This window comes from Convolutriloba macropyga, chromosome 3 (assembly GCF_964194025.1).
Source record: "Convolutriloba macropyga chromosome 3, txConMacr16.3, whole genome shotgun sequence".
Taxonomy (NCBI): domain Eukaryota; kingdom Metazoa; phylum Xenacoelomorpha; order Acoela; family Convolutidae; genus Convolutriloba; species Convolutriloba macropyga.
Window position 1 is genome coordinate 10,276,393 of NC_134470.1, and position 27,066 is coordinate 10,303,458.

General features: G+C 32.6%; 2 protein-coding genes across 3 annotated transcripts in view; both read right to left on the reverse strand.

Annotated features, from left to right (window-relative positions):
- Nucleotides 1–5,126, reverse strand: part of LOC142335921 (vesicular glutamate transporter 1-like) — a 93,867-nt gene extending 88,741 nt beyond the window's left edge. Inside the window, exon 1 of one of the 2 annotated variants that reach the window (XM_075384306.1) lies at nt 4,998–5,126. The gene's annotated coding sequence lies outside the window, so the exon portion shown is untranslated. Of the gene's footprint in view, nt 1–4,051; nt 4,302–4,997 lie in introns of those variants that run through there. The other variant, XM_075384305.1, reaches the window with a different exon arrangement.
- Nucleotides 5,127–14,784: 9,658 nt separating this feature from the next.
- LOC142336851 (uncharacterized) overlaps nt 14,785–27,066 on the reverse strand; it is a 117,880-nt gene continuing 105,598 nt past the window's right edge. The window contains exons 10-12 of the mRNA XM_075385806.1: nt 18,736–18,956; nt 18,267–18,349; nt 14,785–15,122 (exon numbers count right to left, since the gene is read on the reverse strand). Coding sequence (XP_075241921.1) covers nt 15,035–15,122; nt 18,267–18,349; nt 18,736–18,956 — 392 coding nt within the window. The 3' untranslated portion in view covers nt 14,785–15,034. The remainder of the gene's footprint in view (nt 15,123–18,266; nt 18,350–18,735; nt 18,957–27,066) is intronic.

The window sequence follows — 27,066 nt, forward strand, 5'->3', positions numbered from 1 at the left end:
AAATATTTTTAAGACGAATACGATAAAGTGCAAAAAAACTAATAAGTTAAATTCTACAAACTAATTTACAGAAATCGTTTCTAATTAGGCAATGAATTAATGTTCAATTAACACTCTATTATTCGAGCCAGTTTTTTTTAATTTTGCGTTTGCTGTGAAGCTTTTCAAAGTTTACCTACGTATTGTGAAAGTAGACATAGTTCATGCTGATTGTAAAAAACCATTTAATTTCTCCTTTTTAGTTAATATATAAACAAATTTTTCCCTAGTTTACAAAAAAAATAAAATTTCGAATAAAAATTAAAAATAGGAAAAAATTTGCAGCGCGTCAGGAAAATAAGCGTCAGATTAATAATCACAATAATCTAATAATGAAACTTTATTTTTTAAACGTCATCAGACGATAGCGCAGCTTATCATTTTTTAAAAATAGAAGTGCTTTTTGCATTGGAAACGATTAAATTGAGCTTCGTTATAAAAAAATTTGTGAAAAGGAAAAAATTTTCTACAAAGTTGGTGATATGGACGATATAACTTTAAAATTTAGAATCAAAAAACATCATTGTTTCCCATTGGTAATAACCAATTATTCTGCAACTTTCTTTTTTCTGAGACAAAGAATTCTTTTTAAATCATAGCTTTGCAAATTTGATTATTTTTTAAGTTTGATATTTTTGAAAAATTGGCACACGGATAACTAATAATAAGTAATCAAAATAAAAAAAAATTATTTCGGGCTCTAGAAATCTCAAGAAAGCTTTTTTTGCCTACGATAGCTTCAATGAACGCAAAGTTTACATAAATTACCAAAACGGCTACCGTTTGTTCAGCAGTACCATGTACTCTATTGGTCGTCATAGTCCACAAAAAAAATGTCTCATTGGTTTCAGAAAACAGTTTTGAAAAAAATTTGGTATGTTGAACACGCAAAACTGGGCCTAAAAATTGCGCTTTGCTGGCCAAAATGATTGGGACCTAATTAGAGGTTTTTTTTGTCAGATAAAAAATGTCCATTTTCATAAGGTTACAGACAATACAACTAAAGTTACAGAACTTTAGTTGTATTGTCCGGAAATTTTATTATGCCCTGTGCAATGATAAATAAAATTTCAAAATTACTTTATCTCTTATTAAATCCTTTTTTTGTAAAATAGTAAGAGTTTGTACGAAATTCAAAAGAAAAAAATTAGTAAAGTTATAAAAGTAATAGGCTCGACTTTGTACTATATTATCACAGCACAAATTATTATATTTTAAGTTCTGTGAACATCTTCAGTTTTCATTTACGTGGAAGCGATATTTAATAATCAAATATTTATATGGAAAACGATATAGTTTATTTATGGAAGTTGACAAGAAATTGTATGGTATATCATTTTGTCAATTTTGATGACGATCTCAACTTTTTTATGTTTAAGATCCCTAAAAATCATACGCTTGACAGCAACTATGATTTTCAAACAGTACCGTTTCAGTTGCTGCTTGATGTTTTTCGTATAGTGTTTTTTCATTACTCTGAGATATTGGGAAAATATTTGCTTTTAAAAAATTTGCCTTTCTCTTACATTATTTTTTGAAGTCCTAATAATTTGCACTTATGAGTGTGAGAAATTTCTCAGTCTTGAAAACTTTTGCAGAAAATGAAGAAACATGGATTTCCGGGATATATTCTGGCAGTTGAAATCATATTGTTTTAGAAAGACCAAAAGTTGTCTACTTCAGTCAGCCAAGTTGGATTTTTTTTTCAAATCGTAGATACCAATCGTCAAAACGAAATTGAAATCACTCTATTGTAATAAGACAAACAATTATATTTTAAAAACAGTATTTTTATATTCCTGTAAGAGTTTTTGTGAGGCACGTTTTTGAAAACCAAACCGTACTACACTAATATGAAGAATAGTTATCATTGAAGTACTAGTAAGTTGAATATCTAATTGTTTGAATTCTGGTTTTAAAATTAGAAGACCTTGCGTTTTTTAAGGATGTAAAAACGTTTAGGGAGTTAACACAAATCTCAAATGGTATCCCTTCTGGATTGTTTGGGAAAAAATACAACCGTTAGCACGGTCAGAAAAACCCTTTCGTTAGGTTTTGTGACCACAGTATGTTTTTGAAAATATAAGTGTAGTCGGCGAAATTTTAGTGGAACAAAAAGCATAGAGCCTACGAAAAATTTGTCGATACTCTGAACTAATTTGCAGCGCAACAAGGAAAATCCAAAATCTCTCATTTAGCTCAAGTCCATCATTTTGTCAAGTTTTTATGAAGTTGCTTTGACATTTTGTTAAGAGTTAAAATTTAATTGAAAATTTGATTTCCAGCTTTCCAAATATTTGTTACAAAACATTGATACATGATAAAGGGAATGAAAACACAGAGTGCTTTTTATGCTTAATGCAGTTTGTTTTCCTCTCAGACGTTATGATTTGAAATCTTATTCATTAAGCTGAGCAGGTCAGAAAAACCCATTGGTACGGGTTTATCACCATAGTATGTCTTTAAAAAGATAGGTGTAGTCGGCGAGATGTAGCGGCACTAAAAACATAGAGTACACAAAAACTTTGTCAATTCTCTGAACTATCGAATTGTACCAATTCAAGGAAAATCCAATCGCTCAGTTAAATCAAATCCATTATAATTTCGAAATTTTATGAAATTGCGTAGACATTTTGTTTTGGAGTTGAATTAAAATTTCTAGTTTTCCAAACATTGTTTAGAATACTTTTGTAGATGAAAAAATATAAAAACACAAGGTGCTTTATGCTTGGCGCTTTCTTATTTCCTTTCAGCCGTCGTGAATTAAAACTTTATTCAATAAAATGAGCAGACAGTAAATTTTTTTACCGTTTTGGGCAGAAATTATATTGAAAGGTCAGCAAAATTATGGGTGTAATAATTTTGTCAATTCCTGTAAGAATTTGTGTAAGGCGAGTTTGAAACCGTACTACACTAATATGAAGAATAGTTATCATTAAAGTAATAGTAAGTTGAATATCTGTTATTTAAACTCTGGCTTAAAATTTACAAGGCCTTGTTTTTTTTACACAAGGATATAAAAACATTACGTAGTTAACAAACCTCTCAGAAAGTATCCCTATTTGATTGTTTGGTTGAAATTACAACCGTTAGCGGGGTCAGACAAGCCCTTTCATTCGGTTTCATCATCACAGTATGTTTTTAAAAAAAATACGTGTAGACGAGCCGTTAGTGGCGCTGAAAACATGGAGTACACAAAAATCGTGTCAACTCTCTGAACTAATTTGTAGCGCATTAAAGAAAACCTTAGCTCTCCATTTTTTCAAACTTTCTTGTGATTGCTTGACACTTTGTTTTAGTATTTAATTAAAATTTGATTTCTAGGTTTCCAAAGGTTGTTTAGAAAACTTTGATACATGATTAGGGAAAGAAAATACAGACTGGTTTTTATGCTTAATGCATTTTTGTTTCCTCTCAGCCGTCGTGAATTAAAACTTTTTTCATTAAACTGAGCAGACATTAAAATTTTTACCGTTTTGGGCAGAAATTAGATTAAAATGTCAGCAAAATTTACGAAAGTTTAAAAAAGCGGTTTCCGCTATAACCCTTCGTATCATGGTAAGATTAGTCGAGAAGAAAATTTGTGAGATCTTGCAAATTTCAGTCGGAAACCCAAAAACACGTTATATTTTCTTGCAGGTTTTTTCCAAAATCTTACAGGATCTTGCAAGATACTCCTTTTTTAATCAGAATTGCTGTTATTCAAAAGTTTAGCTGTTTAGGCTTAGTAATTAGTACTTAATCAAAATTACTAATTAATTAGTACATAAAAATAATTTAATAACTTTACAAAAGAGTTGCTTAAATAGCAAGAGCATCGTTGTTTTTTTGCGGGAAAGTTTCCTTATAATTGAAAAACTAATAGTTAGTTAGTAAATAACACTGTTAGTTGGTAAAGAAAACTATTATTTAATACAAAAACTGAAAGATAGTAACGAAAACTGAAAACTAGTAAAAAAAAACTTTTATTTAGTAAAGAAATAAAACACGGCGAAGGTTATTAACAGCTTACCTATTACTTTTTACTCATAAATAACTATCAAACTAATTAGACCCAGACCAGCGTGACTTAATGAAGGATAAAACTTTGTAGAAGCAAATTGGAATTCTTCCTTATAAGATCCAGTAGATATAGAATGTAAGGTTTTTATGACAAAGGTAAAAAAAATAAGGTGATGGGAATTCAGCAGTTGTAATAAGGTAGGAAGAAAAGCCAACAAATGGCACTAATTGTATGTTTATTTTCTGTAATACCTAATAAAACAAGTTTTCCCACCGAATCAGCCAATCCTGGTCAAGAAACAGTTTCGCTGTAAATTCGAAAGCCGCCGTTATTGGAAGCGAAATGAGGGAATGAAAAGGTGAAAAGCTAAAAAGCGTGGGACTTATTGGGAATAAAAACAGAGCACCGCACAGGTATAACTTGACTATGTTAGCTCGAATGATGATGTTTTCTAGCTAGCTAGTTACGCATCACTGAGTTCCCATTATAAATAAACAAAAACAACAACCTTTCCTTAGATTGCAAAATATAACTAGCGAATTACTGTAAACATCCAAACAAACAAAAGCACAATCACAAAACGTTTATCAAAGGTACAGATAGTCAAATCGTTTCCCCTGCTTCGATTTTTCGCGTAATGCGAAACAAAATCGTTAAAAAACTGTCGCCATTTCAATTTTTTTCAAGTTTCAGCTTATAATGGTCACAATATATTGAGAAAAAGTGAATAAACAATTGTTCTGCAAGATTTTTTTCGATCAAGCGAAATGTAAAAGAGTCTTTTAAGTTGAATTCGATTGCTTTTTAGTTGTTAAACAGCGATAAAACGCCGCCATTACATAAATCTTAACAAAGACTATTAGGCGGAAAAAAGAAACGAAAAGTAAAAAAATGAAACACAAAATTACAGGCAAATTGTGTTTTAAGACTGAAACAATATTATAATTGTACCTACCTTGTCATTCGGTTGAAAAAGAAAGAAAGAGAAACAAAATATTTTGCAAGGGAGTAAATGTTTTTCTAGTTTGTTTATGAAGAATGCATATATCTATAGTCGCCGAATGGATAAGATATACATAAAAAGTATAGAACTATGTGGTATAGTAGTATATGAAGCGATTTTTCCGCAATTGCTTTTGGATTAAAATGACTGAACAAAACACCTGCCAGGGGCTGTTTATAGCCATAAATAATTTACAAACAATTTTAACTTCATCAAACGCAAAAGGGGAATCAACTTGATTTTATTCTGTCTTTCGACCATGCTCTAAATTATGCATGCCTCCCTTTGCTATTTAGTCACACACTTTATTTCCGCACTAATCAAATAGGTGCTACAATTCCGAAAAAAATGATATGAGCCAAAATTTAAAAATTCAATTATTAAGTTGAAATTAGGATGTTAAGTAGAATGTGAAGTAGGATGCTATATTTTTTTTTCGTTTAACTGTCATAGAAGTACAAAAACATGCTGATATCGAATGGTGTAATCAGAAATTGTACTTGTTCTTCCGACCCACGTTAGTGGGGGGATGAACTATATACTCAACTGGTTTTTTTTGTTTAGTCAGTTTTCGCTGATCGCTATATTCATCGTGCAGGATTGTGAGCGCTATCAATAAAAAGCTTGTCAAGCGTACAATTTCAAATTAAACGTAGGATTTTGCGTAGAAAGTGCGTATATTTTTTTTTAATTTTGCTTTTTCCGAGGGGTTACGGAGGTTTAGAAATTTGACGACGTTAGCCTAACTTCCGTTGTTTTGTTTACACTTTTTGTAAATTTTTCCTTAACTGTGATCAATTTTTGCTAAAATATGAAAAAATTGTCACCGAGGGTCTATTTGGTTTTACGTTTAAGGAAAAAGGAGAGTTGGCAAATTGTTTGAATTATTTGTTTTGTCCAAATTGCCAGCTAATTTTTCAAAAATCGGGCCACTTTATTCATTTTTACCGGCGTTTCAGACATAAAAACTTTTGACACAATCTTTCATTACCCAAATTTGGGCAAATTGTACTTCTGATTGTTCAAAAATTTTTCAAAGGAAATAACATTTTTGCGGTCTTTCGCTAATTTGAACCAAAATTTTTTTAAAAAGCACAGTTTGGTTTTGATATACTAACATTTTCGAGTGCTAAAAAACAATGCGCAATGTTTTCGATTAACTGAGACTTTCAACTGAGTTTTTGCCGCGCAGCAAAAGGAAGGCCATTTTTGGTCTCATCGTTGATTTTTCCCATGAAAAAGAATTCGGATTTAATTTTGGATATACATTTTCATATTATTTTTAGCAATTTTTTCATCCGAATTACAAGAAGGTCCGTTTTCATTTCAAATTACAATTTAAAAAAATTACATTTACATTCATATACCGTTCAAAGCGTTTTTATGGAATAGGTAATGTGTTTTTTGGGTGAAGCTTGTGGTTTTTCTTGCTCCAAAAAGTTGTTTTCGTAAAATTTTGATTGAATTCTTTTGAGTATTATGAGCTTTGCCAGCCTTTGATGTTGTTTTTGAAGGCTTAAAAATAACTCTAATTAATAAAAGGTCTAATCTGACAAGATTGGAGCTATGAAAGAAACTACCTAATGCTCTCAGTTGATAGTATGATATAACTCGATAATTGTCCGAAATTCATCAATTTTTTATATTAACCTTTTGGTCAAATTAACAATTTCGGTAACATTTGGAACATTTTACATTTGCTTTACTGAAGAAGAAACAGGAAAAAGACCAACTTTTTCTAATCGTGGAATTTTGTAGTTATAAAATCATTCCGACTGCAATTTTGTCCTCTAAAATTTGCTATCAAGTTTTTTGTATATGTTATTTACAGAACAAAATGAATTCAAATCAAATCTCAATTGTTTTGAGGCCAATTTAAGTGCAAATAAAGGCCAAACATATTTGATGATTTTTTAACTTTGCGAAAAACGCCGTTTGCGTAATATTGTTTGTGAGATTTTTGAGATCTGCATAAAATCTCTGTTGATGAAATCTCCGCATAAAATCGTTGTCATATTTTAGTCTTTTAGCCCAGTCTCATTAATGACGGGACCAATTCGTTTCCTAAGCAGTAAAAATCAAATCTATTTATATTTTTTTCATTTAAATGCTTGCAGATGTTATCTTCTGCGGTTTTAAAAGATTTGGTTTAAAAAAATAAAGGTTTTTTTTTGAGATTTGCCACTTTCAATTTTATCTCTGCCAATTCTGAGTTTAATCTCAGCAAACAAAAATTTCATTATTTGTACAGTGAGTAATACTTGAATCTCAAATGCTGCTTTAAAATTTAATTTACCTTTTGTGGCGTTGAAACTACAAGTTTTCTTTAAAATTTTTTAAAAAGTTTTCTAAAAATTCAATTTTTGAGGTTGTCTTCCGCTGATTTGTGCTATCATTACATTAATGGCACATTAATGACAAGCAGCGTTTACATAATGGACATTGAAAGAAGGCGAAGTTGATTATTTATAGTTTTATAAGTGAATAGATTGTGAATTTATAGGCTTTGTTACAAGTTATTGAAAAGCCATCCAGGGCCTCGAAACCCCGGGCCAACGGGCTAAAAGCAATGGGTTTAGAGTGTGCAAAATTTCTGTTCATCAACTACGGCGAAAGCGTAAGCATCATTCAAACGCATTTGAAGTTGAGAGAGATTTCAGGCATGAATTGCCAGTCACGTCCGGAGCAGTTGATTCGTCAGTATTCGGAAACGAAATAAAAAATTTGCAAGTCGTGAAATGATTTTGAAACCAACATTCCCTTCTCACCAACTGGAAATTATTTGCCCACAAAGCTCGCAGATAAATTGCTTCAATGAGTTTCATTGTGTCTTTCAGTGACACAGTAACATGAACACAGAGAAAAATTTCTTTGGCATTCATAAAAAAATGCCTATCACGTAATTTATGCTTACAGAAAAATCAATCGGTGAGAAGTTAGCCCTTGCAGGTATTGGGGGATCAAATAACTAGGCTTTGGAATATCCCATCAGATTGTGAAGAAATAGTCAGACATTTTTCTGGCACAGAAGTCTCTGAGATCTGATATTTCTTTCCACTTCAAGTGCATCTTAATTTTTATTTTGCTAGTATTTTTTTCAGATTGGATGGATTTAGATTGTGGATCCATCTATTTGATCATACTGATCAAGTCTCTGAAAGTGTTATCAGAGGTTACAAAACCCTTCAAAGTGAGTTATCGTTTCAAAAACTGTAATTTCAGATTACAATAGGAAGACAAGTTTTGTCCATGCTTCATCGCAGAAAACGGTTCCTACTGATTGTGAAATGATTTGTGAAAAATGATTTGCAAAAAATGATAGTGAAATGATTTGCGAAAAACGCCGTTTGCGTAAAATTGTTTGTGAGATTTTGAGATCTGCATAAAATTTCTGTTGATAAAATCTCCGCATAAAATCGTTGTTATATTTTAGTCTTTTAGCCCAGTCTCATTAATGACGTGACCAATTCGTTTCCTAAGCAGTAAAAATCAAATCTATTTATAATTTTTTCATTTAAATGCTTGCAGATGTTATCTGCGGTTTTAAAAGATTTGGTTTAAAAAAATAAAGGTTTTTTTGAGATTTGCCACTTTCAATTTTATCTCTGCCAATTCTGAGTTTAATCTCAGCAAACTAAAATTTCATTATTTGTACAGTGAGTAATACTTGAATCTCAAATGCTGCTTTAAAATTTAATTTACCTTTTGTGGCGTTGAAACTACAAGTTTTCTTTAAAATTTTTTAAAAAGTTTTCTAAAAATTCAATTTTTGAGGTTGTCTTCCGCTGATTTGTGCTATCATTACATTAATGGCACATTAATGACAAGCAGCGTTTACATAATGGACATTGAAGGAAGGCGAAGTTGATTATTTATAGTTTTATAAGTGAATAGATTGTGAAGTTATAGGCTTTGTTACAAGTTATTGAAAAGCCATCCAGGGCCTCGAAACCCCGGGCCAACGGGCTAAAAGCAATGGGTTTAGAGTGTGCAAAATTTCTGTTCATCAACTACGGCGAAAGCGTAAGCATCATTCAAACGCATTTGAAGTTGAGAGAGATTTCAGGCATGAATTGCCAGTCACGTCCGGAGCAGTTGATTCGTCAGTATTCGGAAACGAAATAAAAAATTTGCAAGTCGTGAAATGATTTCGAAACCAACATTCCCTTCTCACCAACTGGAAATTATTTGCCCACAAAGCTCGCATATAAATTGCTTCAATGAGTTTCATTGTGTCTTTCAGTGACACAGTAACATGAACACAGAGAAAAATTTCTTTGGCATTCATAAAAAAATGCCTATCACGTAATTTATGCTTACGGAAAATTCGATCGGTGAAAAATTAGCCCTTGCCAAGGTATTGGGGGATCAAATAACTAGGCTCTGGAATATCCCATAAGATTGTGAAGAAATCGTCAGACCTTTTTCTTGCATAGAAGTCTCTGAGATCTAACATTTTTTTTTCATTTCAAGAGCATCATAACTTTCATTTTGCTCATATTTTTTTCAGATTGGGTCGATTTAGATTGTGGATCCATCTATTTGATCCTACTGATCAAGTCTCTGAAAGTGGTATCAGAGGTTACAAAACTCTTCAAAGTGAGTTATCGTTTCAAAAACTGTAATTTCAGATTACAATAGGAAGACAAGTTTTTGTCCATGCATCATCGCAGAAAACAGTTCCTACTGATATTCAATTTAAGATTTCTTAAAGGAATTCATTTGTTCCTTTGGATGATGTTTGCAGCGACTGAATAGAGTATACTAGTTTACAAGCATAAGGGCCGCGACAAGCCGAGCAAAAGTCGAAAAGCTGAGAGCATGAAGGGAGTAGCATTAACAAGTAGCAAGCTCCGTTTAAGGATGTCAAGAGTTCGGGGGAAAATGAACGATAGTTTTTTTGGCAAAATTCTTCTTTTGGACCTTCTTTTTGTGACTTCGTTCTGAAAATTGTAAGATACATTATGCCGTAGTTATCAAAATGTTTCAGAACACCTTTCAGTTTTACATAATTCGGGAGATTTTATAGTTTTATTTCTAATTTTTTCAGTTTTTTGTTAGATATGACAGATTTCAAATTTTCAAACCCGACACCCAAAATATTTTCAGGCTTTCAAATTAATTACCCTAGCATCGGTTTAGTAGAATACATCAAAAAACTATATTAGAATCTTTTCAGCAACTTTTTAAAAAGTTGAACTGAGGTTGCTGAAAAAGAATTGATGAGATCTGATCAAAAAAATTGCTGGAAAAAGTAATTTTTCTGAAGAAGAGCTAAAACAGAGGATCTCCGCCACATGATGTATCAAACACAGTGTGTTTCTAATTTGAATGGAACATACAGAGATTATCTTTTAAATTTCCGGTATCCATAGCAATCAGAAGTTTTTTCAGTTGACATCAGTCTATAGATTGAAAATGTTTTTTTTTGTTGGCCAGCTCGACATTTTCAAGCTCAGAAATAATAGCTCATGCACCTACAAAAAACAGCGGTTTCAATCTGGTTAAAGTTAGCAAACAACTTTAAAAGTTTGGTTCTCTTATACATTGTTCTATATCTTACATTTTTTGACCGTGTTCACATTTCAATGTTTTTTGTTATGGATCTCAGCGTAATAAAGTTTCATTTGGACGACATAAAAGGAAAACAACAATTCATTTCTGCACAACAACAATTCATTTCTAAACAACAATATCTGCTCAAACCAAATAAAAAACAAAAAGTGCACAAAAAAAATTTGTGACGCCGGTTGTTAATTTTAAATAACGGAATTGTAAGCAATTGCTCATTAATTGAAATTTAAGATTTTTTGATGCAAGATGTACATAGTTTGATTTATTTTTTGTGCTCTTTTTTATGACAAGAGGGTTCAGACTATTCAATAGAATTAATAGAGTTACAAAAGATGAATTAAAAAAATTGAAAGTTCATACACTTATTGACATTTCTCGTATTTTTGTGTCTCAACCGAAAAAATTTTTCTTAACTTTGCAAGATAGCTGCGCGGTTTGCTGTCTGAAGCAACAGAAAGCATAACTAAACTCAAAACCACAAAACAAAATTGTAAAAGTTCCTTTATAACTTGAGACTTTGATGCCAACTGACAATGTTGTAATCGTTTTTAAAGCAGTGCAAACTTTACTCAACAACAGTTTTCATGGTAATGTAATGAAATGAGACTGCTTAGCAGTACGTCTGTTGTTTCTAAGGCAGAATAGAAATATAAGCAAAAGGTTAATGATTTAGTTGATGACTTTCATTGAGATGTTTTACTAAAAATCTATGATTCTTTCAGATCGTCAATAGGTTTTTTTGGAGGAATCAGACTACTTCAAATTTTTATTTGAAGTTTTAGTTTTAGTTTTTGTAAGAATTGAACAAAATTGCTGAAAAGATATATTTTGCTGAATAAGATCTAACAGAAAAAGGAGAACATCTCCTAATTGTTAATTCAGGAACAGTGTTTATAAAATATATGAAATATTGCTGATTACCTAATGTTCTAAACTTCAAAGAGGAATAATGACCAACAAAGATACGGTTTTCATCTTTAAAGGAGTAAATATTTTCGGTCGATTTGTGAAATTTTGCTGGTCAATAATTTTTGCAGTTATGCGATTCCGAGAAACAAATTTGCGAAGGCTTGATGGAAACTATAGGAAAAAGTGAAAAATGACAAACAAGGGTAAAGTTTCTGACTCACATCAGCACTTAGAATTAAATTGATTTTTTGCAAAATTTCTATACTCAGTAACGTCAATTGTGTTGACCATATCAAAAAAGTGATCAGTTTACTAAAAATTAGTAAACTGTTTAAGGGCAATTTAAATACTGTCCTCATATACATTATTGCAAAGCATACAATTTTTCTAAAACTAATCCTTTGGGTTTTTTTCATTTCTTTCAGTCTAATTTGGACATTGTCATTAGCCGTGGACATTGGATAAGTTGGATGTCAAGAATGATTTTGTAATAACCCAAGATGTTGTACTAGATAACTCCATATGTTGCTAAAAAAATTGAGCTCAGAGGACTCAAATCTAATATCTCCAGCACCGCAGTTAGTCATGCTACAATTGCAATAAAAATTCTCCTGAGGTTAAAACATTGTAAAGCTTGATATGCCACAAACTGGGTGGTTCCAATGGAGCACATTTGCGGGGAGATCGGACAAAAGTGACAAAAACTAGTTTTGCTCAGATTCAGAGCGGCTCTCACCAGCTTACACCTCTAATTTTTAAGACATATTCGTTAAGGAGTTTACATTTTGTTCGTAAACTTTCTTTATAAATTGTACGTTTTGCATCGTACCGCTGCAAATATTTAAACAAGAAACAATTTGGACTGAAAATCAATAAAATATCTTTTATATTGAGTTTGTGTAATTAATGTCTTAAATTAAGCCACACTCTTCCTGATCGGATGACATAATAGAAAAGCATGTTGATAGCAGTGCAAATTGTTCCCAAAAAACGGTACTTCATAGAATTAATTCTTGCATATGTAACTAGGTAAACTGAGAAAGGTCTTTTTACTAGGTAAACGGCGTTTAAGAATATGCAAAACCTTTAGAGTCTTTTTTCGTTATTAAATGTCCTGAATGTACTGTTTTTTTCTTACAATCTAATACTGATATTCCTCTTCTAATTAAACGAATAGAGAGTATATGATAGCACTGTTTTATTTTGTTTGTCTAAATTGGATAATCTTTTTAATCAGACCATCAAAAATTTATTTAACATAAATGAGTTAACTGTGCAGAGAAACACTATTTCACATTATTAATTTTAAACCTTCCAGATTGCGGTAAAACAAAAGTAAATTGCATTGGGAACTCTGATTTGATAGTTTATGCTTGTATTCCAAAAAGATCTATCAGGAAGTGATGTAAATTAACAAAAATGTTTGTCTTGGAAATCATCACGCAGCTTTAAAAAGTAAACGTAAATCAAGCCTTAGTTGAAAACTGGAAAAATAAACCTCACTTCCGCACAACTCAACAGGAGTCTGAAATCGTTTAAAAATGGTTTTCGAGAAAAAATACTCTTGAGCACTCTGGTCAAAGATGCTTTGTCTTAAAAACAAAATCATGATATTGAATCTTTTGGATTTTTCTAGATTGTTAAACGACAAATTCCGAGATGCACAAATACAGCTTTTGAATTTATTATTAGTTTACGATACAATCTGGCCCAGGTAACTCCTTTGATTTCGCTCCTACACAATTACGGAAGCATGCCGTTTTTGCATATTTGTATGTATTTGTTTATTTTAGAGTGGTTTTCAATAATTAATTCTGCGTAATATCAGCTGCTTTTTTGTTTTAACCCTAAAACAGACTGCTATGCCAAGGTTTACAGATAAAGCTATGATCATTCTGAAGCTACAATTTGTTGAGAGCTTATTCTCACTCAGACAACTTCATGAGTTCCCAGAATGAGGTGCACGACCCAAGCCAGCTCTGATCAGACCATCCAGACCAAAATCGGCTCTGTTCAGACATATTTGAGTCGTTCACGTGGGTGCCGGACTGACGTGAGCAGCGGACTGGGGGTGCCAGAACAATTGAGTAGCGCACTGTGGGTGCCAGACCCACTTCCGTCGTGCATTGCGGGGGTACAAGACTGACACTTTTAGCTGTTTAAATACCAGTAATCAGTGATATAATTGATTTCTTTTTCGGAAAAATAAACGTCATTTTATGTTTAGGGTTTTTTATTTCTTCAGTAAAAATAATTTGTTCTAAAGAAAGCAAAGGTTTCAGCTCAAGAACAATTACCAGAAATTAGTCTTTATCGTGGTCTTTTATGTTCATCAAGTAACATTGGGAAGCGCTCGTCAAAAACAGTCCCCTCGGGGGTTAACTACCTCTTCTTCTTGTCAGGGCACTGGTCATCTTGGATTGGACCTCTTTGTCCTGATCAGACGTCCAGACTCTGGAAAGGTTGCTGATCAGACCCTACAGACTTTGGAAAGAGCTCTGCTCAGACTATCGACATCATACCACAAAACTCTCCAGACCCTAGACCACGCTTTGATCAGACTATCCAGGGTCTGGTCGGGGCTCTGATCAGACTATGCAGACCGTAGGTAGTGCCCTGATCAGACCGTGCAGACTCTGGATGGGGTCCTGATCAGACTATCCAGACCTTAGACAGTGCTGCCAAACTCTGTGAAGCGGTCGCGATTAACCCCTTGTGCACGACCCAAGTCGGTCTGATCAGGACCGGTTTGTGTCGCGCGCCTCATCTTGGGTTAGTAGAGTATTAAGTACAACGTGCGCAATTTAGTTATCATATCCAAAATCCAAGTGTCGAAAGGTTTGCAATTCTATGTTGTATTTAATCCAGTTTGTTTGAATAGAGATATAATGGCAAAAAATTTAAAGTCTCTGATTAAACCGTTGTTACTGCATTTATATTCCCCAGAAAAATTGATTTAACCAGCGCGACCCGAAATTTCTTTAAAAGTTCTTTTGTGCACAAAATGTTTTTCCACATTTTGTGGTAAAGTGCTAGAGTAAACATGACAGGCTATTGAGATCTTCGATTTTCAGGGGGAGAGATTTTTGCTAGGAAATGGTAGTATTATCATACTTAATCTTAATAATGTGTTTAAAAATCAAAAGCATTTTCGAGCGAAGGAAACGTTTTCAATGAATTCAACACATTTATCGTTACTTTCGCTGACGTAATTTTTCAGAATCGATTAAATTCCCATTTTATCATGAATTATTAAACAGCAATCTAAATTATTACACATAGCAATCGAAAAATTAATTAATAATTCATGCTGCAAACATTATAAAAATTAAATTTATGTGAGCTGTAAATATCATTAATTATTTTAGGACGTACTCAATCGATGTGATCTAAATCTGACAACATGACTTCATCTATTTGGTTTAACGAGTCTTTGACAAGTCAGGATGTTTCCGATTTCCGCGTTGGTCGTTTTTGCTCATTTTGTTGCCTGAAGTTATGATGGTCTAAAAGTTGTTCACGAAGGTTGAAGCAAATGCGATGAAGGTTTTGACCGCTGAGCATTGCTGGCAAAGCCTGTTGCTCTGATTCTGTCTGAAAAAATTTCTAGACTCTGATGAAGCTCGAAAAACATTCAACGCTCAATTACAATGATATATTTTCCGATCATTCCAAATATTACTCCTATTGACCAAAATTTGAAGATAAAGTGGGGGAAGTCTTCAAACTGGGGCACAATAATCATGGTTCCTTCAAAAAAAAATTGGCTGCGACACTCGTGCATTGATTTTTTGTTCAAGCTTCGAGATTTCAGAGCTTTCAGTTTTAAAGTTTCAAATTGATACAGCTCTTACACTCTATTTTTTAATTAAAAAAGTTCAGTACACTTTCAAAAATCACATTGATCGCAAATAATTGGTTTAATTATTTAAAAAATTGTTTAAATCTCTAACCACTATACAAATGAAACCAAAACTCATTAGAGGGCCAATGATACTTGTCATAATGGAGAAAAAGAGACAAGAAAAACAACAAAATTAAAGAAAAACAAAAAAGACACTACTCACTATGAAAGAGCAATGTCTATACAAACATCCTAAGAGAAATTATTGAAAAAGTCAAATAAAAAGTACAAAACCAAATCACTTGCATTCGACCAGTAAATATTTGAGACCTGTCTTTATTGAGAAGTAGACAGAAGATAAAAACGGGCAAAAAGTAGACAGAGGACAGAAGACAAAAAAGTAGACAGAAGACAAAAAGTTAGAAAACACATTTACACGTTTTGAAAACAATTAAATTCAAAGTGATGAAAGCAACTACTTATCAACTGGAATTGTTCAATGGCTTCAATTTTACCTTCTAACACTACTATTTGGTTTTGTCGTTATCCAGAATGTCATACGACTACGACAAATGACACATAAAATCAAATGTCATTTCATTTTTGCTAGGAAACGGTGTCGACGCCTATAAGATCAAAATTTGTTCACTAAAATATTGAATATAATCAACCGTGCCGCATTTCAACGCCAATAATCGCACGTATTTCATCGCACAATGGTGGTGTGAAGCGACACAAACAACACGTTCTGGAAAACGCTTGAGTCGCACAATGGTATGGACAATGGTCGCACTACGGTTTAATCAGAGGGCAAAGTCGCACAATAGTCTGATCATAGGCGGCAAGAAAGTCTGAACTATGGTCGCGCTATGGTCTGCTAAGAAGGCAAAGTCTAGGAAATGGTCGGAGCGGTCTAAGGTCACGCACCTAAACCGGGGAATAGTTACAGCTGGCCGCAAGTATTGGTCGCCAGGGTGGTTAGCAGACGACCAAAAAATGGGAAACTAAGCCGACAATTTAAGTAAAATGAGCGATAAAATTAATTCTGAAGCTGTGATTGGCCTATTTAAGTCACTATATCGTAAGCGGACAAATATACCGTCAACTAGCGTCAGGATGTTCTATCCGTGGTCGCAACATACCCACCCCCTCCCCGCGTCAGGGGCGGGGGTTTGCGGCCAAGGAGAGGCCGAGTTGAGCGCTACTCGACCGCACACTAAAGATAATGGTTAATCTCTAAAGTTTTAATCTCTAAGCAATATACAAATGAAACAAAAACTCATTAGAGGGCCAGTGATACTTGCAATAATGGAGAAAAAAGGGACAAGAAAAACAACAAAATTCAAGAAAAACAAAAAAGGACTACTCACTATGAAAGAGCAATGTCTATATAAGCATCCTAAGAGAAATTATTGAAATTCAAATAAAAAGTACAAAACCAAATCAATTGCATTCGACCAGTAAATTTTTGCGACTTGTGTTTATTGAGAAGTAGACAGAAGACAAAAGCGGACAAAAAGTAGACAGAGGACAGAAGACAAAAAAGTAGACAGCAGACAAAAAGTTAGAAAATACGTTTACACGTTTTGAAAACAATTAAATTAAAAGTGATGAAAGCAAATACTTATCAACTGAAATTGTTCAATGACTTCATTTTTACCTTACTATTTGGACTTTTCGTTATCCAGAATGTCATACGACTACTAAAAATAATAAACAAAATCAAAAGTCATTTCATTTTTGCTAGGAAACGGCGTCGACGCCTATAAGATCAAAATTTGGTCACTAATATTTTGAATATAATCAACCGCGCCGTATTACAACGCCATTAATCTGATACGTGACTTGTCATTAACGTTCCATTATTTTGATGATCAGACAAGAAAACAGGAGAGCCCCAAAAATTGGAAAATGTCAAAATATACATAATTTTTTATGAAAACTCGCAGTATCAAAAACAAAAAAATATTCATTGAAATAATAAAACAGCAAAAAAGACTAAATTACCGTTTGCACAAGAAATGGGAGCTCTCACTTTGCTGAGACTACGCTAAAAGCTTTCAGAAATAAGATTGAAAGTTGCAATTCCCAAAAGTTTTCAAAACATTCAGACATAACAGCCGTAAGCAATCAACAAAAACGGTAAAAAGCTTATCTTGTTGCTGCTTAGATAACCAATTCTATTTGTAATTAGTGAGACTCGGACAAACGATGACACCTTAACACTGAATAAAGGCAGAGCTCGAAGATTCATGAGTTATTTTATGCAAACGGTGTAGAATCTAAAAAGAATTTTTTTCGTTGATATCATTACGTAAGTTGTCATGCCTCACTCTGAACGTAAACGTGACTTGTCAATGAATGAGGTTTGATTTGAAAACAATCTGGTCTGTAACGAATTTAAAAAAAAACAAAACCAAGTCAAAAATATTCTGCAAATATATTCTGGCAAAAATATTTTCTAAAATATTTAGCCAAAACGGTTAGTTCAACCAATTCGCCAACTTTCTTTTGTCTTAAAACGTAAAGGCAATGCGACTACCGTTAACATTTTATCATATGTTTGCAAAAATTGATGAAGCTTTAAGCAAAGAAACAACGGAAATTAGCCTAACGTTCTCAAATCTTTTAACCTAGGTAGCCCATTGCAGAAAGGAGATTTCAAAAAAATTTGAAATTCTACGCTTGACAAGCTTCTTAATGATACCACTCATAATATACTACTAAAGTGGGTTGGAACAAAAAAGTCAAAGTCATGTGGGGCTGGATTTTTTTACAAACTTGCGTGCATAACACAGGGTCGGAAAAAAGTGAATATTATGATTTTGTCCAGAGTACAAGATGGGTTTTTAAAGAGTTGTGAAGAGACGGACGAAAGAATGGAACAAATTTACTTGTTATTGGGTTTAGCTCGAAACATGTCAACCCCAGTGTCGAATTTGTCAACTCTGTGAACTGTGGGTCCAGGTTCTGTTGTCTGAAGATAAAACAAACACTTGAGTAGAAATAGTTGCCCGAAAATGGATATTTATATAATTTCTGAATCTTTCTCACTATACCCTCGCTCATCTTAGTGCTCATTTATCGTATGCCCCTCGCCCAACCCATCCCCAATCAATATACTTTTCTTTTATTGGCCTTTCCGTGCCCTAAATTTACAGTCTAAATTGACACATTAATTGGTTAAAAAAGGCTTTCATTTTATATTAATGTAACACAAAACTTAATATCAAGTTTTCGAAGAAGTTAATCTCAATCAAATAATTTCGATGTTTGCATTACATTTGAGATTCATATTGATTTGAAAAATGAGTTAAAAGTGAAAAGCATATTACGAGAATGACAATTGATTATAACAGTAACCGTTATTCTTAGAGTTACGTCTGCTGTGCACTCGTTACCCGCACAATTTTCACCTCTTTTGATCATTCCTGTGTTCACAACAGTTACTGAGAACTGGTTTGGTCTAGACGCAATATCAGGCGTCTCTTTTTCCGAAGTGTCACCTTTGACCTCTGCATCTTTTGGGGTCGAAGTGGTACTAATCTGTTGCTCGCCACTAGTTTCGTTTAAACTTGTATTGCCTGAAACATTATGAAATTTAAATATTAATTAAAAAGTTTGCAGCAATGAAACTCATTTTTATTAAAAAGTGATGAGAAGAATTATTTCAACTTTTTTCGGCAATCAGATATCAATTCACAATGCATTTCGAATTATTGTGGAGTTAACGTAGGAAGTAACAAAATTTAGAGCTGGTGTCATGAACAGCTGCCCCCCCCCCCAAACATCATTAAAATGAGATGCGACAAACGTGATTAAACAATTTTGACATTTTTTGGACATGATTTTTTGAACTGATTATTTAAAATTGTGGATTATCAGCAATCTTCTATTAAATTATCGAAAATTGTAAAAACCAATAAAAAGATTTTGTTAACCGTGTTGAGAAAATGCGACAGAATTGACGCTAAAAGTGTCGTTTTTGTCAATTTCGTCCTTTTTTATGTAGGAACTGTTGCTTATCGTCGTTTTTCTCGGTAATGTCTGTATGGAAAACGAATGGAGATGTGATCCAGTGGAGCAGAAAGTAGCTAAAAATCACGGGGTTGTAGGTGCGAATCTTGACAAGCACAACCATTTTAGCTCCTCACTAAAAAGAGAACAAAAAATTGATTTCGATGAATTAAAAATTCATTATTGCTCTCCGTTCATCATCAAACAATCAATGCACGTCAGAGCTAAAGCCGCAACACGGTGCAAGTTTTGAGAGAAAAACGAACTCCTGTTGCACTAAGCTATCGCCCTCAAAACTTCAAACTAATTTTAGTAGCAGCAAGTAACTGAAATCTGAGCTAAAATTCAGGATGAAAAAAAACAAGTAAATTCCAAACGCTGCCTTTAATCCTCCGATAAAATTCTGCAAATCTGATTGTTGAAAAAAAATTCCTTGACAATTATTCTACCATATTTCAAAGGTGTTGCCTATTATAGGTATAACTTCCCAAACAACATGAGCATAAGAGCGTGACCACAATAGCGGTTTCAACAAAAAAATAAACATATTTTTTAAAAACTACAAAAATGATTAGCGTTAAAATGTAGTTCTACAAAACATGACAAAAAGTTTTTTCGAAATTTGAACCTGACTGCACAGATTTTTTTAGTGACTCAAAAAGTACAGGTAATAACAGATGAAGTGAACATTTGGAACTCTTTAGTTAAAAATTTTTGTACACCAGTAACTTTGCTGTATTGGACATTTTCACTCAAAAAAATTGAAAAAACTTGCTTAAAGTTCAATTCTTTATTTGCGATCTTCAGGTTTTGATGATTTCATATCAAACCCATGTGTGGCAAACAACATCTGCAATTTTTGATCTCATGCTTGTTTTTCCTCTAACATCGATAGAAATTGAAATCATAAAAGTGTTGGTCATAGATTTCTCTCCTGAAATAATGTTGTACAAACATTGCCCCAGAGAAGTCTTCTTTTGTTTTGAATTCACAAAATGTACTACATAATACTCGGAAAAACTATGAATGGAATGAATTTGATACAAGTGAGATTTTCTCTTTACGGACAATTTTTGTGAAAAGATTGTTGACCCCGTCCTTTACTAAATTGGCGAACACAACAATCGTCGCATTTAACAAATCCTTTTTCTAATTTTGAAAAATTAGATTTTAGAAAAATTCTGAATTTTGTTTATTCAAGTTCGGGTTTTCAAGAACTTGAATTAACTTCATGATCCAAGATTAAAGAAAAGTGACTGAATGTTTTTGACTATCAAAAAGTCCTGACCACAAAACATTTTACTGTTCAAAATGAGTTAGCTAGTTCTTATACTTGCTGAACGTTTGTAGTCCCATTTCAAGAGTAAATCCTGAAGTATCAACAAATGTTTTCCTTTGTCGATGTGATTATTATCTGATTAATGTCAAACAACAAACCCAAAGTAAGTGAACAATTTTTTAGATTAGGTTTATTTATCCTAGTGGAATTGTAAAAAACTTTTTAGATATCAGAAAGCCATATTTGGACATCATCTAAGATTATTAAGGAGGCTTGTAAATGTGCCCTTGCACATAATGTTCCGACACCTCTCATATTTGATTTAGTTGACCACCAAATGGTGAGGAGAAAGAATACTTTCAAAAATACCCATACTCATCGAAAGTAATTGGTTAATGAACAAAGAAAATGATCTTAAATGGAAAACAAAAAATTGATAATAAACGCCCCGCCACATGGAAGAACCAATGGTACCTGCTATTAATAAAACTATGAAACAAGTCAAGCAACAAATACAAACAAGACACCATTTTCTGTCTCACCCATAATCTACTGTTTTTCTTTGGGAAAACTAACTAACAAAGTCAAAATAGCATACGTTAAGAACTTAACTAAAAACGTCAGCCGGTACTTCAACTCAAAGCAGATGTGATCTTTCGTCAATGACACTTTTTTAAAAGTCAAGAAAAACAAGAATAAAAAGGTGCAAAGCCATAGGAACCATCAGTTTTTAACTACAAATACTGGTTTGAGACATATGTAACTCCATCGCAGACGTTAGGAGCAGTCATTAGTGAGACAATCAATTAATAACGCCACCTTAAAGAATCAATTATAAGTGCCAACAACGAGATTAGCAAACAAATGAAAGAACAAAACCAATTAACAAAATTAACGGCTAATTTGGACAAAAAACAAAGTCAAAACGATAATTGGAAAAACTAGAAAGAAGTCTAATTAATACGAGTTAAAACATCAATCTATCTAGTTTTGCAAATCTGATTGATGAAAAAAAGCTCCTTGACAATTATTCTACCATATTTCAAAGGTGTTGCCTATTATAGGTATAACTTCCCAAACAATATAAGCATAAGAGCGTGACCACAAAAAATGACAAAAACTACAAAAATGATTAGCGTTAAAATTTAGTTCTACAAAACATGACAAAGAGTTTTTTCGAAATTTGAACTTGACTGCACAGAGTTTTTTAGTGACTCAAAAAGTACAGGTAATAACAGATGAAGTGAACATTTGGAACTCTTTAGTTAAAATTTTTTGTACACCAGTAACTTTGCTGTATTGGATATTTTCACTCAAAAAAATTGAAAAAACTTGCTTAAAGTTCTATTCTTTATTTGCGATCTTCAGGTTTTGATGATTTTATATCAAACCCATGTGTGGCAACCCCGTCTTTTACAAAATTGGCGAACACAACAATCCTCGCATTTAACGAATCCTTTTTCTTATTTTGAAAAATTAGATTTTAGAAAAATTCTGAATTTCGTTAATTCAAGTTCCTGTTATCAAGAGCTTGAATTAACTTCATGATCCAAGATTAAAAAAAAGTGACTGAATGTTTTTGACTATCAAAAAGTCCTGACCACAAAACATTTTACTGTTCAAAGTGAGTTAGCTAGTTCTTATACTTGCTGAACGTTTGTAGTCCCATTTCTAGAGTAAATCCTGAAATAACAACCATTTTTGTTCCTTTGTCGAAGTGATTATTATCTGATTATGTCAAACAACAAACCCAAAGTAAGTGAACAATTTTTTAGATTAGGTTTATTTATCCTAGCGGAATTGTAAAAAATTTTTTAGATATCAGCGAGCCATATTTGGACATCATCTAAGATTATTAAGGAGGCTTGTTAATGTGCCCTTGCACATAATGTTCCAACACCGCTCATTTTTGATTTAGTTGACTACCAAATGGTGAGGAGAAAGAACACTATCAAAAATAGACATACTCATCGAAAATAATTGGTTAATGAACAAAAAAAATGGTCTTAAATGGAAAACAAAAAATTGATAATAAACGCCCCGCCACATGGGAGAACCGATGGTACCTGCTATTAATAAAACTATGAAACAAGTCAAGCAACAAAAACAAACAAGACACCATTTTCTGTCTCACCCATAATCTACTGTTTTTCTTTGGGAAAACTAACTAACAAAGTCAAAATAGCATACGTTAAGAACTTAACTAAAAACGTCAGCCGGTACTTCAACTCAAAGCAGATGTGATCTTTCTTCAATGACACTTTGTAAAAAGTCAAGAAAAACAAGAACAAAAAGGTGCAAAGCCATAGAAGCCATCAGTTTTCAACTACAATAACTGGTTTGAGACTTGTGTAACTCCATCGCAGACGTTAGGAGCAGTCATTAAGGAGACAATCAATTAATAACGCCACCTTAAAGAATCAATTATAAGTACCAATAACCAGATTAGCAAGCAAATGAAAGAACAAAACCAATTAACAAAATTAACGGTTAATTTGGACAAAAAACAAAGTCAAAACGATAATGGGAAAAACTAGAAAGAAGTCTAATTAATACGAGTTAAAACATCAATCTATCTTTAATCGGCAACAGAAAAAAACTTGTAGTTCTCCTGAAAACACATGGGAGCGGTATTTAATGAGACTAGGTAACAAGTAAACAGAAAAATTTCAGAAGAACAATAGAGCGAAATTTGAAAATATATTCAAAAATTTGAAAACATCTGGACAAAAAACAAATTCAAAACAATAATTGGAAAAACTAGAAAGAAGTCTAATTAATACGAGATAAAACATCAATCTATCTTTAATCGGCAACAGAAAAAAGCTTGTAGTTCTCCTGAAAGCCATGGGACCGTAATTTAATGAGACTAGGTAACAAGTAAACAGAAAAATTTCAGAAGAACAATAGAGCGAAATTTGAAAATATATTCAAAAATTTGAAAACATCTAAATTTGAGGTGAAGAAACCATAAGTTTTCAACTAAAACTGTTGGATAGTTTCTTTAAACCTCAACATAGGGAGCCATTGAGATCTCTCACTATCCAAATATTGTCCTAAGACTACAATAGAAAGTGACACACACCCAAAAATCAAATATTCAGTTGATATTTGAGCAGGTGTCAAATTTGTTCAACAGATGAGAATAAATTGAAGCTATTCTAAATGATTAACTGCTTTCTTCTTCAAAGCTAAAGGAAATCGACATTATTGTTTTAGTTTATATGTATGACACGAAATAGGAACACACTAAGAATTGGACAAATATCTAGAAATCACAGAATTTTTATGAATCAAGTAATCGGGCAACAACATCGCCAAAATTAAACAAAAACAAAACAAGATGAAATTTTTTGCCCTAGCAGGAAATGTATCCTGCGTTTACTTTAGCAGCTATTTACAAGAAAAAAATCCACGAAATTTAAAAATGTTATGATTTTTTTCAACCAACTATTTTCGAAACTGTTCACAAACATAAATTTTCAATTTGCTAAATAAAAATTTCAACCTAATAGAACACCAATTTAACCACAAATTTGCATAGACTAAGTTTTAAGACCACAAATTAAAACAACAAATGCAGACAGAACTAAAATTCCTCAAATAATATTCCGAAAAAAACACAGTGATGAAGCCATTAAAGCCATAAGCGATCATCAAATAAAAAACACTATGCCTGTTTGATTGAGGTACCTTTGGCAATCAATGAAAACAATTTTTGAAGGGACTAGGCGAAAGAGACCAAAAACCAAAAAATGCAAGCACAAGCAATGATCGGCATCAAAAAATCAAAGAAGCAACATAGTGTCAATGCGATATAATCATCAGCCGCAATGAGAACAAATAATAAAAATTATTGTTCCCTCCGCCAGAAAGCATTAGGTTATTTCATTTTAAAGATTGATATACAAGTTGTCAAAAAGAAAATCAGTAAGAGACAGGCCAAAAATTGATCAAAATCGTAAAAAAAAGTGCTTAAGATCAGCAATAACAAGAGCAATCAACTGTAATCATTGAATACCATAAATTATATCTCCAGAGAAAGCCAACGATACGTGCCTTGATTCAAAATGTGTGACAGATTAGCAAAAACAGGAAAGACAAACGGAGAAAATAATTTCAACTACGCTTTGAAAGAAAACATTGTTGGAGCCCTGACACCTAGGCCAATCACTGAAAACAATCTATACGTACAACTGCGTTTTTTGAGACGGTATCTGAGCACTTATTAAAGTCATAATTGGACTAGGCAGCAAGAACAACGGCCAAAATTGGCAAATGCCCATAAGTAATATTTATATATATATATATATATATATATATATATATATATATATATATATATGTATAGTGCTCCTGGTATTGAAACAGTTCAACCATTAGTTAAAAAACCGCTAGGAATTTTTTTTTCGAAGAAAGGTGCCACTTGTGTTTACCAAGACAAAGCAACAGGTTGACAGAATTTCAAAATAAGTGGCAAAATTCAAAAACAAACTGATAACTTTGTCAAAAAAAATTACATTGAAAGATTTAAGAGCCACTAGATGTCAACTAAAAGCATTAAACAGGTTCAATTAAACCCTTTAGTGAAACTAACTAGATTTCTTGATATTCACTCATGAGATTGCAAAATGAATCCCAAATGCCGGCAGAACACAGGAATTCAATTCAAATCTAAGAAAACACTTTTCCGGAACCATAAAAAACATATATTTCACTTAAAGCATAATAAATGATAAAGAGGCCTCATTCGGACAAAACGCATAGATTGTTAGTGTTGAATATTGACAAAAAATTAATCCGGTCATTAATAAACATAGAACAAGTACAAAGTTTTGGTAACCCTTTTCTAAGAACACATTGCCTCATTGTAATCATTTATATTTTTGATTGTCAAAAACCACTAAGAGACTAAAATTACCCTTGTTAATGCGACGAGCTAAAAAAACAAGCAATTGTGGCAATTGTAACCATAATAGATACTTTGGCAACAACATTTCAATATTTCAATAACAAAAAATTCATTTTGATAACTGGTTGTATTTAGTTAGCAAACAACCGGCAAATTTCTTTCTTACAGAACGCTCCTAAAGGAAACGGAAGTAAAATAATCTGTCTCTTGAATTGATTAAAACTGGTTTCAAAATGTTGAGGTCTGTAAATCCAGAAATTTTGAAGACAAATGGTCTGAAGGAATATCTGGTGCCATTTTCGATTAAAAAAAGGCTAAAATTTGGAAAAAAGTCATAAACTTTTGAGCTAAAATGGTCGGTTTTAAAAAACAAACCGTTTTGGTGTCTGTAGGCTAAACCGAATGCACTCCTTTAAGCAAAATTGACAAGAAAATGAAAAAAAATTCCGTAAAATACGAAGAAAAACAACGGATTTCATAACAATTTGCACAAATATTTAAATTTCAAAAATTGCCCAGAATAAACAAAAAAGTCATTAATTTATATTCTACGTTGTACGGATTTTCTAATGATATCAATAACAACTCTCTATAATGAAAATAGCAATTGTTTAAAATAAATTGAAAAAAAAACAATTTTTAGTCCCCCCAACTGAAGTGGATATGAACAATTATAAAATAATGAATGAGATTAGAGCCATACCCGCGATCTTCAATTTTACTGTATATGATCTTATTAAAAAATACATTTTGATCTTTAACAACAACCGTTAAGTGGAAATAAGCGATTGTTCTTAAAAAAACAACCACTCTGTCAACCAGTTCATTGGTTCTACCTGTTTTCGCCCCAATTTATTTGATCCACTATTATATAAATCCGATTACAACTACCCCTCAGTCATTTAACCCCGAAATTTTTTCAGCCCAAAAAGGAATTAACACAAAAATCTTTTATCTGTTTCGGCGTCCGAAAGAACAATGAGCAAAGCTAAAGTTCACAGGACATAAATAACAGGAAAAATTTTGACCGTCAAAACTGCAGCAATGACTAGCATACGTTTGTTTGAAATTGAAGAATAATAAGGAGACTGCTGTCTAAGAGCAATACCTCTGATCGAAAAAGAACAATTGACAAGTCTGACTTTCACGTTGCATCTTGATTTGCAACAAAACAAGTTCGAAAACCGTCTTTATCTAGAAAAATGAAGAAACGTTACGTTTAAACTAAAAATAAGATCTAAATTTTAAAAACACCTTTCTACTCAGCAGGCATTAATGAGCAAAACAAAAGAAAATTTATTCGTTTTTTTAATAGAATTTTCAATGAAATGCAGATTAATATTTTTGCAAGCAGCAATGCTGTGCAAGTTTTATATCTAAACAGCGCAATAGTGTGTTGCAAAGTAGGAGTCGCATCAAAGGGTTAAATTCTCTGATCCAATTATCTAATGAGTCTCAATATGAAGCTTCGACGTAACCCCGTAAG